The 11,470-nt window shown below is 46.1% G+C and overlaps 1 protein-coding gene across 1 annotated transcript; it reads right to left on the bottom strand.

The window, feature by feature from the left end:
* Positions 1-4,542: 4,542 nt before the first annotated feature.
* LOC135571169 (erythroid membrane-associated protein-like) lies at positions 4,543-10,717 on the bottom strand. The gene is made up of 5 exons (XM_065016957.1): positions 10,605-10,717; positions 7,165-7,359; positions 6,588-6,761; positions 5,459-5,505; positions 4,543-5,072 (listed from the first exon to the last, which is right to left on the bottom strand). The coding sequence occupies exons 1-5, from the start codon at positions 10,715-10,717 to the stop codon at positions 4,543-4,545; spliced, it is 1,059 nt and encodes a 352-aa protein (XP_064873029.1).
* Positions 10,718-11,470: the final 753 nt, after the last annotated feature.

The following is an 11,470-nucleotide window of genomic DNA, read 5'->3' as shown; positions in this document are numbered from 1 at the left end:
TGTGTGTGTGTGTGTCCAGAGTGTGTGTGTGTCCAGAGTGTGTGTGTGTGTGTGTGTGTGTCCAGTGTGTCCAGTGTGTGTGTGTCCAGAATGTGTGTGTCCAGTGTGTGTGTGTGTCCATAGTGTGTGTGTCCAGTGTGTTGAGTGTGTGTGTGTCCAGAATGTGTGTGTGTCCAGTGTGTGTGTGTGTGTGTGTGTGTGTGTGTCCAGTGTGTGTGTGTGTGTGTGTGTGTGTGTGTGTGTGTGTCCAGAGTGTGTGTGTGTCCAGTGTGTGTGTGTGTGTCCAGAGTGTGTGTGTCCAGTGTGTCGAGTGTGTGTGTGTCCAGAGTGTGTGTGTGTCCAGTGTGTGTGTGTGTCCAGTGTGTGTGTGTGTCCAGTGTGAGTGTGTGTCCAGTGTGTGTGTGTGTGTGTGTCCAGTGTGTGTGTGTGTGTGTCCAGTGTGTGTGTGTCCAGAGTGTGTGTGTGTGTCCAGAGTGTGTGTGTGTGTCCAGTGTGTGTGTGTCCAGTGTGTGTGTGTGTGTCCAGTGTGTGTGTGTGTCCAGAGTGTGTGTGTGTGTCCAGTGTGTGTGTGTGTCCTGTGTATGTGTGTGTCCTGTGTGTGTGTGTGTCCTGTGTGTGTGTGTGTCCTGTGTGTGTGTGTGTCCAGAGTGTGTGTGTGTCCAGAGTGTGTGTGTGTCCAGAGTGTGTGTGTGTGTCCTGTGTATGTGTGTGTCCAGTGTGTGTGTGTGTCCTGTGTGTGTGTGTGTCCTGTGTGTGTGTGTGTCCAGAGTGTGTGTGTGTCCAGTGTGTATGTGTGTGTCCTGTGTGTGTGTTTGTCCAGTGTGTGTGTCCAGAGTGTGTGTGTGTCCAGAATGTGTGTGTGTGTGTGTCCAGAGTGTGTGTGTGTCCAGAGTGTGTGTGTGTGTCCAGTGTGTGTGTGTGTCCAGAGTGTGTGTGTGTGTGTGTGTCCAGAGTGTGTGTGTGTCCAGAATGTGTGTGTGTGTGTGTCCAGAGTGTGTGTGTGTCCAGAATGTGTGTGTGTCCAGAGTGTGTGTGTGTCCAGAGTGTGTGTGTGTGTGTAGAATGTGTGTGTCCTGAGTGTGTGTGTCCAGTGTGTGTGTGTGTGTCCAGAGTGTGTGTGTCCAGTGTGTGTGTTGTGTGTGTGTGTGTGTGTATTTGTCCAGTGTGTGTGAGTGTGTGTGTTTGTCCAGTGTGTGTGTGTGTCCAGAGTGTGTGTGTCCCCAGTGTGTGTGTGTGTGTCCAGTGTGTGTGTGTGTGTCCAGAGTGTGTGTGTGTCCTGTGCTTGTGTGTCCTGTGTGTGTGTGTATTTGTCCAGTGTGTGTGTGTGTGTCCAGAGTATGTGTGTGTCCAGTGTGTGTGTGTGTGTCCAGTGTGTGTGTGTGTGTCCTGTCTGTGTGTGTGTGTCCTGTCTGTGTGTGTGTGTCCTGTCTGTGTGTGTGTGTCCAGAGTGTGTGTGTGTGTCCAGAGTGTGTGTGTGTGTCCAGAGTGTGTGTGTGTGTCCAGAGTGTGTGTGTGTCCAGAGTGTGTGTGTGTCCAGAGTGTATGTGTGTCCAGAGTGTGTGTGTCCGTCCAGAGTGTGTGTGTGCGTGTGTATTTGTCCAGTGTGTGTGTGTCCAGTGTGTGTGTGTGTGTCCAGTGTGTGTGTGTGTGTCCAGTGTGTGTGTGTGTGTGTCCAGAGTGTGTGTGTGCGTCCAGTGTGTGTGTGTGTGTGTGTCCACTGTGTGTGTGTGTCCAGTGTGTGTGTGTGTCCAGTGTGTGTGTGTGTCCAGTGTGTGTGTGTCCAGTGTGTGTGTGTGTCCAGTGTGTGTGTGTGTGTCCAGTGTGTGTGTGTGTGTCCAGTGTGTGTGTGTGTGTCCAGTGTGTGTGTGTGTGTCCAGTGTGTGTGTGTGTCCAGTGTGTGTGTGTGTCCAGTGTGTGTGTGTGTCCAGTGTGTGTGTGTGACCATTGTGTGTGTGTCCAGAGTGTGTGTGTGTCCAGTGTGTGTGTGTGTCCAGTGTGTGTGTGTGTGTGTCCAGTGTGTGTGTGTGTGTGTCCAGTGTGTGTCCTGTGTGTGTGTGTCCTGTGTGTGTGTGTCCTGTGTGTGTGTGTGTGTGTCCTGTGTGTGTGTGTGTGTGTGTGTCCTGTGTGTGTGTGTGTCCTGTGTGTGTGTGTGTCCTGTGTGTGTGTGTCCTGTGTGTGTGTGTGTGTGTGTGTGTGTGTGTGTCCTGTGTGTGTGTCCTGTGTGTGTGTGTGTCAGGTTATTATTGACACTGATTCACCATCACCCCAAAGCCTAAACCCTGGATAGAGTGTGTCCAGTGTGTGTGTGTGTGTGTGTCCAGGTGTGTGTGTGTGTGTGTGTCCAGAGTGTGTGTGTGTGTCCAGAGTGTGTGTGTGTCCAGAGTGTGTGTGTGTGTGTGTGTGTGTCCAGTGTGTCCAGTGTGTGTGTGTCCAGAATGTGTGTGTCCAGTGTGTGTGTGTGTCCATAGTGTGTGTGTCCAGTGTGTTGAGTGTGTGTGTGTCCAGAATGTGTGTGTGTCCAGTGTGTGTGTGTGTCCAGTGTGTGTGTGTGTGTGTGTGTGTGTGTGTCCAGTGTGTGTGTGTGTGTGTCCAGTGTGTGTGTGTGTGTGTGTCCAGAGTGTGTGTGTGTCCAGTGTGTGTGTGTGTGTCCAGAGTGTGTGTGTCCAGTGTGTCGAGTGTGTGTGTGTCCAGAATGTGTGTGTGTCCAGTGTGTGTGTGTGTCCAGTGTGTGTGTGTGTCCAGTGTGTGTGTGTGTCCAGTGTGAGTGTGTGTCCAGTGTGTGTGTGTGTGTGTCCAGTGTGTGTGTGTGTGTGTCCAGTGTGTGTGTGTCCAGAGTGTGTGTGTGTGTCCAGAGTGTGTGTGTGTGTCCAGTGTGTGTGTGTCCAGTGTGTGTGTGTGTCCAGTGTGTGTGTGTGTCCAGTGTGTGTGTGTGTCCAGTGTGTGTGTGTGTCCAGTGTGTGTGTGTGTCCTGTGTGTGTGTGTGTCCTGTGTGTGTGTGTGTCCTGTGTGTGTGTGTGTCCTGTGTGTGTGTGTGTCCAGAGTGTGTGTGTGTCCAGAGTGTGTGTGTGTGTCCTGTGTATGTGTGTGTCCAGTGTGTGTGTGTGTCCTGTGTGTGTGTGTGTCCAGAGTGTGTGTGTGTCCAGTGTGTATGTGTGTGTCCTGTGTGTGTGTTTGTCCAGTGTGTGTGTCCAGAGTGTGTGTGTGTCCAGAATGTGTGTGTGTGTGTGTCCAGAGTGTGTGTGTGTCCAGAGTGTGTGTGTGTGTGTGTCCAGTGTGTGTGTGTCCAGAGTGTGTCCAGTGTGTGTGTGTGTGTGTGTCCAGAGTGTGTGTGTGTCCAGAATGTGTGTGTGTGTGTGTCCAGAGTGTGTGTGTGTCCAGAATGTGTGTGTGTCCAGAGTGTGTGTGTGTCCAGAGTGTGTGTGTGTGTGTAGAATGTGTGTGTCCTGAGTGTGTGTGTCCAGTGTGTGTGTGTGTGTGTCCAGAGTGTGTGTGTCCAGTGTGTGTGTTTGTGTGTGTGTGTGTGTATTTGTCCAGTGTGTGTGAGTGTGTGTGTTTGTCCAGTGTGTGTGTGTGTCCAGAGTGTGTGTGTCCCCAGTGTGTGTGTGTGTGTCCAGTGTGTGTGTGTGTGTCCAGAGTGTGTGTGTGTCCTGTGCTTGTGTGTCCTGTGTGTGTGTGTATTTGTCCAGTGTGTGTGTGTGTGTCCAGAGTATGTGTGTGTCCAGTGTGTGTGTGTGTGTCCAGTGTGTGTGTGTGTGTCCTGTCTGTGTGTGTGTGTCCTGTCTGTGTGTGTGTGTCCAGAGTGTGTGTGTGTGTCCAGAGTGTGTGTGTGTGTCCAGAGTGTGTGTGTGTGTCCAGAGTGTGTGTGTGTCCAGAGTGTGTGTGTGTCCAGAGTGTGTGTGTGTCCAGAGTGTGTGTGTGTCCAGAGTGTGTGTGTGTGTGTGTGCGTGTGTATTTGTCCAGTGTGTGTGTGTCCAGTGTGTGTGTGTGTGTGTGTGTGTGTGTGTGTGTGTGTGTCCAGAGTGTGTGTGTGTGTCCAGTGTGTGTGTGTGTGTGTGTCCACTGTGTGTGTGTGTCCAGTGTGTGTGTGTGTGTCCAGTGTGTGTGTGTGTGTCCAGTGTGTGTGTGTGTCCAGTGTGTGTGTGTGTGTCCAGTGTGTGTGTGTGTCCAGTGTGTGTGTGTGTCCAGTGTGTGTGTGTGTCCAGTGTGTGTGTGTGTGTGTCCAGTGTGTGTGTGTGTGTGTCCAGTGTGTGTGTGTGTCCTGTGTGTGTGTGTGTGTCCTGTGTGTGTGTGTCCTGTGTGTGTGTGTGTGTGTCCTGTGTGTGTGTCCTGTGTGTGTGTGTGTGTGTGTGTGTGTGTGTGTGTGTGTGTGTGTGTGTGTCCTGTGTGTGTGTGTGTGTGTCCTGTGTGTGTGTGTGTCCTGTGTGTGTGTGTGTCCTGTGTGTGTGTGTGTCCTGTGTGTGTGTGTCCTGTGTGTGTGTCCTGTGTGTGTCCTGTGTGTGTGTGTCCAGTGTGTGTGTGTGTGTGTCCAGGTGTGTGTGTGTATCACTGACACAGAGATACTGAGGATTCATAATAAACCCTAAACCCTGGATAGAGGGGCTCAGTGAATGTGGAGGTGAATGTGATCAGGTGGGTCAGTGTGTCAGAGGAGGCTCTATAGAAGGACAGTGTGCCGGCTGACCAGTCCAGATACACTCCTACTCTGTGGGATCTGGAGGAGGGGACGTCTATGGTAGTGGGATTATTATTGTGACAGGCAGAGTAACTGTTGTCAGAGCAGGACAGACTCCAGGACTTGTCATTGTGTCCAAGACAACAGTCATTACCCCCTCCTCTCCTGCTGATTCCTTTATATGTCACTCCTATAACAGCCCCTCTTCCACTCCACTCTACCTCCCAGTAACAGCGCCCAGTCAGACCCTCTCTACACAGCACCTGTCCACAGCCCTCAAATCTCTCTGGGTGATCAGGATACGGCTGCTTCTCTCTCCTACATGTCACCTTTCTGTTCTCCTCAGACAGAGAGAGGCGTCTGTTTACTGTGTTTGGGTCCAGTGTGAGATCACAGACATCTGATGGATGAAACCAGACACAATATTAGAAATCATCATCATTCACATTAGAATGTTAACTCACTTTTCACTAATTCATTTAATGTAGATGTTTCTAGGTATCAAAAGGAGAAATTAAGGTAACTTGAGACTTGTTGAATGATCATATGTTATACTGTATGGTAATATAAAACACACTTATTCCCATTAACACACACACACACACACACACACACACACATTTTCAAAACAACTCTGTAATCTTTGGTGTCCCTGATTTCTGCTTCTGTAGAACTACAGCTGATATTTAATATGACCAAGTCAGTAATGATGTTGGTCTTTGACTTTGACTTAACTTGAATTAAGACTTATTCTTAGTCATATTCTTCACATCAGTCAACACTCACATTTTCTAAGTCCAGGTTTCATTCTGTTCTCTCCACCATGTTCCACACTGTAGCGGTAAGCAGAAGAACAGACAGTCATTGAGGGATGCAAATGTTTGTCTGTGTGTGTGTGTTTGTGTGTGTGTGTGTGTCCAGCGTGTGTGTGTCCAGTGTGTGTGTGTCCAGTGTGTGTTTATCCAGCGTGTGTGTTTATCCAGTGTGTGTGTGTGTCCAGTGTTTGTTTGTCCAGTGTGTATGAGTGTCCAGTGCTTGTGTGTGTGTCCTATGTGTGTGTCCAGTGTGTGTGTGTGTCCAGTGTGTGTGTGTCCAGTGTGTGTGTGTCCAGTGTGTGTGTGTCCAGTGTGTGTGTGTGTGTGTCCAGTGTGTGTGTCCAGTGTGTGTGTGTGTGTCCAGTGTGTGTGTGTGTGTCCAGTGTGTATGTGTGTGTGTTTGTGTGTGTGCACTGCGTGTGTGTACTGTGTGTGTGTGTGTGTGTGTGTGTCCAGTGTGTGTGTGTCTAGTTTGTCTGTGTGTGTCCAGTGTGTGTGTGTGTGTCCAGTGTCCAGTGCTTGCATGTGTGTGTGTGTTTGTGTGTACTGTGTGTGTGTGTATGTGTGAGTCCAGTGTGTTTGTCCAGTGTGTGTTTGTGTGTGAATGTTTGTGTGTGTGTGAGTGTTTGTGTGTGTGTGTGTGAGTCCTGTGTGTGTCCAGTGTGTGTGTGAGTGTGTGTGAGTGTGTACTGTGTGTGTGTGTGTGTGTGTGAGTCCAGCGTGTGTGTGTCCAGTGTGTGTCTGTATGTGTGTGTCCAGTGTGTGTTTGTCCAGTGTGTGTTTGTGTGTGAGTGTTTGTGTGTGTGAGTCCTGTGTGTCCAGTGTGTGTCCAGTGTGTGTGTGTGTCCAGTGTGTGTGTGTCCCCAGTGTGTGAATCCAGTGTGTGAGTCCAGTGTGTGTGTGTTTGTCCAGTGTGTGTGTGAGTGTTTGTGTGTGTGAATCCAGTGTGTCCAGAGATTGAGAGATTTACACACTGAACTCACTGAACACTGAACACACACACACATACTTTGTCCAAGTGGTGGTCAGAATGTTTGTCTTAACTAGCCTGATAAGTCCAACATGTCTGATATGAACATTGACATAAACCCTCTACATACTTGAGTTTCTTCAGTCTGCAGTGTGGATCCTCCAGTCCAGCAGAGAACAGTCTGACTCCTGAGTCTCCTGGGTGATTGTAGCTCAGGTCCAGCTCTCTCAGGTGTGAGGGGTTTGACCTCAGAGCTGAGACCAGAGAAGCACAGCCTTCCTCTGTGACTAGACAGCCTGACAGCCTGCAAAGAGTCAAATCATATTAAAATCACACTGATATTCATTTAATGGTGTGAAAATAGTGGCAGTATATTTTTTCAACATATTCAGATATATCAGTGTCCTGAAACCTTCCATATCTATTCGTAAAATAGTGTATCATCATAAAAAATGACAATTGATCAAAGTATTGCCTGCAGATAGAAACATGTATAGTACAAATATTATAGTAGACTGACCAGACCAGTTTAAAAAGCAGTATCAGTCAGAAGACAGACAGTGAGGAATCAGATTTAGCAAAGCACCACATTTAAAACTGTAAGCTTCACTGTCCAAACACATATGGTGTGGACTATGTGTGTCTGGTAAACACATGTGGATCTGGTGAACAGTTATCACTTGTTGACCAACTACAGGAATACTGACCTCAGAGTCTCCAGTTTACAGTGGGGATTCCCCAGTCCAGCAGAGAGCAGCTTCACTCCTGAATCCTTCAGGTCATTGTTACTCAGGTCCAGCTCTCTCAGGTGTGAGGGGTTTGAACTGAGAACTGAGGCCAACTCTTCACAGGATGTGTCTGTGAGTAGTTTATGTGTCGTGTTGAGTTTACAGCCAGTGAGTCTGAAACACAGAAGAAATACAATGACAGACAGGATGTATTAAAATATTTCGCTTAGCTTTCTCTGCTTACACTGTAACCTGTGCACAAATAACGTGTTGGGTTTAGCCTCAGACCAGAGAGGTACAGCCTAGAAATGACACATTTTCCAAGTATTGCTTGTAGATAGAAAGATGCATATTAACAAATATTATAGTAGACTGACCAGACCAGTTTAAAAATCAGTATCAGTCAGAAGACAGACAGTGAGGTATCAGATTTAGATTGTATTGAGTATACAGTCCACACCATATCTATTTAGACAGTGAGGAATCAGATGTAGATTGTATTGAGTATACAGTCCACACCATATCTATTTAGACAGTGAGGTATCAGATTTAGATTGTATTGAGTATACAGTCCACACCATATCTATTTAGACAGTGAGGTATCAGATTTAGATTGTATTGAGTATACAGTCCACACCATATCTATTCTGACAGTGAGGTATCAGATTTAGATTGTGTATTGAGTATACAGTCCACACCATATCTAATACCTCCAGTATTTATGCTGCAGTAGTTTATGTGTCGGGGGGCTAGGGTCAGTTTGTTATATCTGGAGTACTTCTCCTGTCCTATTCGGTGTCCTGTGTGAATCTAAGTGTGCGTTCTCTAATTCTCTCCTTATCTCTTTCGTTCTCTCTCTCGGAGGACCTGAGCCCTAGGACCATGCCCCAGGACTACCTGACATGATGACTCCTTGCTGTCCCCAGTCCACCTGGCCATGCTGCTGCTCCAGTTTCAACTGTTCTGCCTTACTATTATTCGACCATGCTGGTCATTTATGAACATTTGAACATCTTGGCCATGTTCTGTTATAATCTCCACCCGGCACAGCCAGAAGAGGACTGGCCACCCCACATAGCCTGGTTCCTCTCTAGGTTTCTTCCTAGGTTTTGGCCTTTCTAGGGAGTTTTTCCTAGCCACCGTGCTTCTACACCTGCATTGCTTGCTGTTAGGGGTTTTAGGCTGGGTTTCTGTACAGCACTTTGAGATATCAGCTGATGTACGAAGGGCTATATAAATACATTTGATTTGATTTGATAGACAGTGAGGTATCAGATTTAGATTGTATTGAGTATACAGTCCACACCATATCTATTTAGACAGTGAGGTATCAGATTTAGATTGTATTGAGTATACAGTCCACACCATATCTATTTAGACAGTGAGGTATCAGATTTAGATTGTATTGAGTATACAGTCCACACCATATCTATTTAGACAGTGAGGTATCAGATTTAGATTGTATTGAGTATACAGTCCACACCATATCTATTTAGACAGTGAGGTATCAGATTTAGATTGTATTGAGTATACAGTCCACACCATATCTATTTTGACAGTTAAGCTGACATTTTAAATGTGTCTCTATTCTCCAACATTTTGGATTTCAGATCAAATGTTTCATATGAGGTGACAGTATATAATGTCACCTTTTATTTGAGGATATTTTAATACATTTCTGTTTCAACATTTAGAAAAATAAAAGCACTTTATGTATCCAGCCCCCTTTTGAAGAAGTCTTAAGTATTCTGACCAATTCACGTATAGTGTATTAAAGTAGTCAAAGGTAATTGGTCCCATATTCATTGAAATTTGGTCGTAAAGTCATTGTTTGCATTTGCAGTGTGTTTTGGTTGTGTTTTTGGTTGTGTTTTGAGCAATAATAAAATGGTGGATGATGAGTGGAGTAACTTTTCTGTCTAAGAGAGTAGATAACATGTTTCTAAACAATAATAAATTAATCCTGATGATGTCATGATTAAGAAAAATCATGAAAGAATCATGAATAATAATGAGTGAGAAAGTTACAGAGGCTACAACAAAACATGCTAACCTCTCACCATTACCAATAACAGAGACTACAACAAAACATGCTAACCTCTCACCATTACCAATAACAGAGGCTACAACAAAACATACTAACCTCTCACCATTACCAATAACAGAGACTACAACAAAACATGCTAACCTCTCACCATTACCAATAACAGAGGCTACAACAAAACATGCTAACCTCTCACCATTACCAATAACAGAGGCTACAACAAAACATGCTAACCTCTCACCATTACCAATAACAGAAGCTACAACAAAACATGCTAACCTCTCACCATTACCAATAACAGAGGCTACAACAAAACATGCTAACCTCTCACTATTACCAATAACAGAGGCTACAACAAAACATGCTAACCTCTCACTATTACCAATAACAGAGGCTACAACAAAACATGCTAACCTCTCACCATTACCAATAACAGAGGCTACAACAAAACATGCTAACCTCTCACCATTACCAATAACAGAGACTACAACAAAACATGCTAACCCAGACATGGGCAAACTACGGCCCGCGGGCCACATACGGCCCGTTAGGCTTTTTAATCCGGCCCGCTGAACTTGTCCAAATTATAGTAAAAACCTCCTTTTTTCCCCTTTCCCTGCAATGCCGACGTTTCCCCAATAGATGGCGCACTCAAAACACATTGACCGTTGTTGGAGTGGCGCGTATTTCTCTTTATTTCACTTTAATTTTCACTTCGTTTCACGTCACCATTAAGCCCTTCTGTGAAAATGAGCGGACCAAAGAGAAGGAAAGTGGACAGCGAATGCCGAGTGTTTAATAAGGAGTGGACAACAAAATACTTCTTCACTGAAGTCCGATCAACGGCTGTATGTCTGATATGCCAAGAAGCTGTTGCGGTTTTCAAAGAGTACAATATCAGCCGTCACTTTGCCACGAAGCATGCAAACTATGCTAGCAAGCAGTCAACACAAGAACGGGCGGCTACTGCTCAGAGGTTGGCAGGACAGTGACTCGCCGCGTGGAACTGATTGACGAAGATATAGTCAGCGAGTTAAACAAAAGGCGGAGTCCTTTAAGTTATATTCACTAGCACTGGATGAAAGTAACGACATAAAAGACACTGCTCAGCTCCTAATTTTTATCCGAGGGATTAACGACAGTTTTGAGATAACGGAGGAGCTTTTGAGCATGGAATCACTGAAAGGGAAAACGCGAGGAGAGGACTTATATGAACAGGTGTCTGCTGTCATCGAGAGAATGAAGCTACCTTGGAGTAAACTTGCCAATGTCACCACGGATGGATCGCCAAATTTAACTGGAAAAAACATCGGGCTGCTGAAAAGAATCCAGGATAAAGTGAAAGAAGAAAACCCTGACCAGGATGTTATTTTACTTTACTGCATCATTCATCAGGAGTCTCTGTGTAAGTCTGTATTGCAGCTTAATCACGTCGTGGATCCAGTTGTAAAACTTGTTAACTTCATACGAGCAAGGGGACTTAATCATCGTCAGTTCATTACGTTCCTGGAAGAAACTAATGCGGATCACCAGGACCTAATTTACCACTCTCGCGTCCGCTGGTTAAGTTTGGGGAAAGTGTTTCAACGAGTCTGGGAGCTCAAAGACGAGATTCGCTCATTTTTTAATTTAATGGGAAATCCGAAGAATTCCCGAGCTGAGCGACACAAACTGGCTTTGTGACTTTGCGTTTGCTGTGGACATATTTTCACACATGAATGAGCTGAACGTGAAGCTACAGGGGAAAGATCAGTTTGCGCACGACATGTACACAAATGTGAGAGCCTTCAAATCCAAGCTGGTTTTATTCTCCAGGCAAATGTCAAACAAATCTTTCGCACATTTCCCCACACTAGCCGTGCAGAAAGAGGCCGCCCGAAATGCGAAGAAATACTGCAAATCACTGGACGATCTGCACAGAGAATTTTGCCGTCGGTTCTGTGATTTTGAAAAAATTGACAAGTCACTTCAACTGGTGTCCTGTCCCCTGTCACAAGACCCCGAATCAGCACCGCAGGAGCTGCAATTGGAACTGATCGATCTTCAGTCTGACTCCGTCTCAAAGGAGAAGTTCAAGTCTCTTAAACTGAATGACTTTTACGCTTCACTTAACGAGACCGCGTTTCCAAACCTCCGGAGGACTGCGCAGAAGATGCTGGTATTGTTTGGCTTGAGCAGACGTTTAGCGTCATGAAAATCAACAAAGCCCATCACAGATCCAAGTTAACTGACCAACACCTC

Source organism: Oncorhynchus nerka, unplaced genomic scaffold (genome assembly GCF_034236695.1).
Source record: "Oncorhynchus nerka isolate Pitt River unplaced genomic scaffold, Oner_Uvic_2.0 unplaced_scaffold_715, whole genome shotgun sequence".
Classification (NCBI taxonomy): Eukaryota; Metazoa; Chordata; class Actinopteri; order Salmoniformes; family Salmonidae; genus Oncorhynchus; species Oncorhynchus nerka.
Note: the sequence above shows the minus strand (reverse complement) of the source record. Positions and strands in the feature narration are given on the sequence as shown.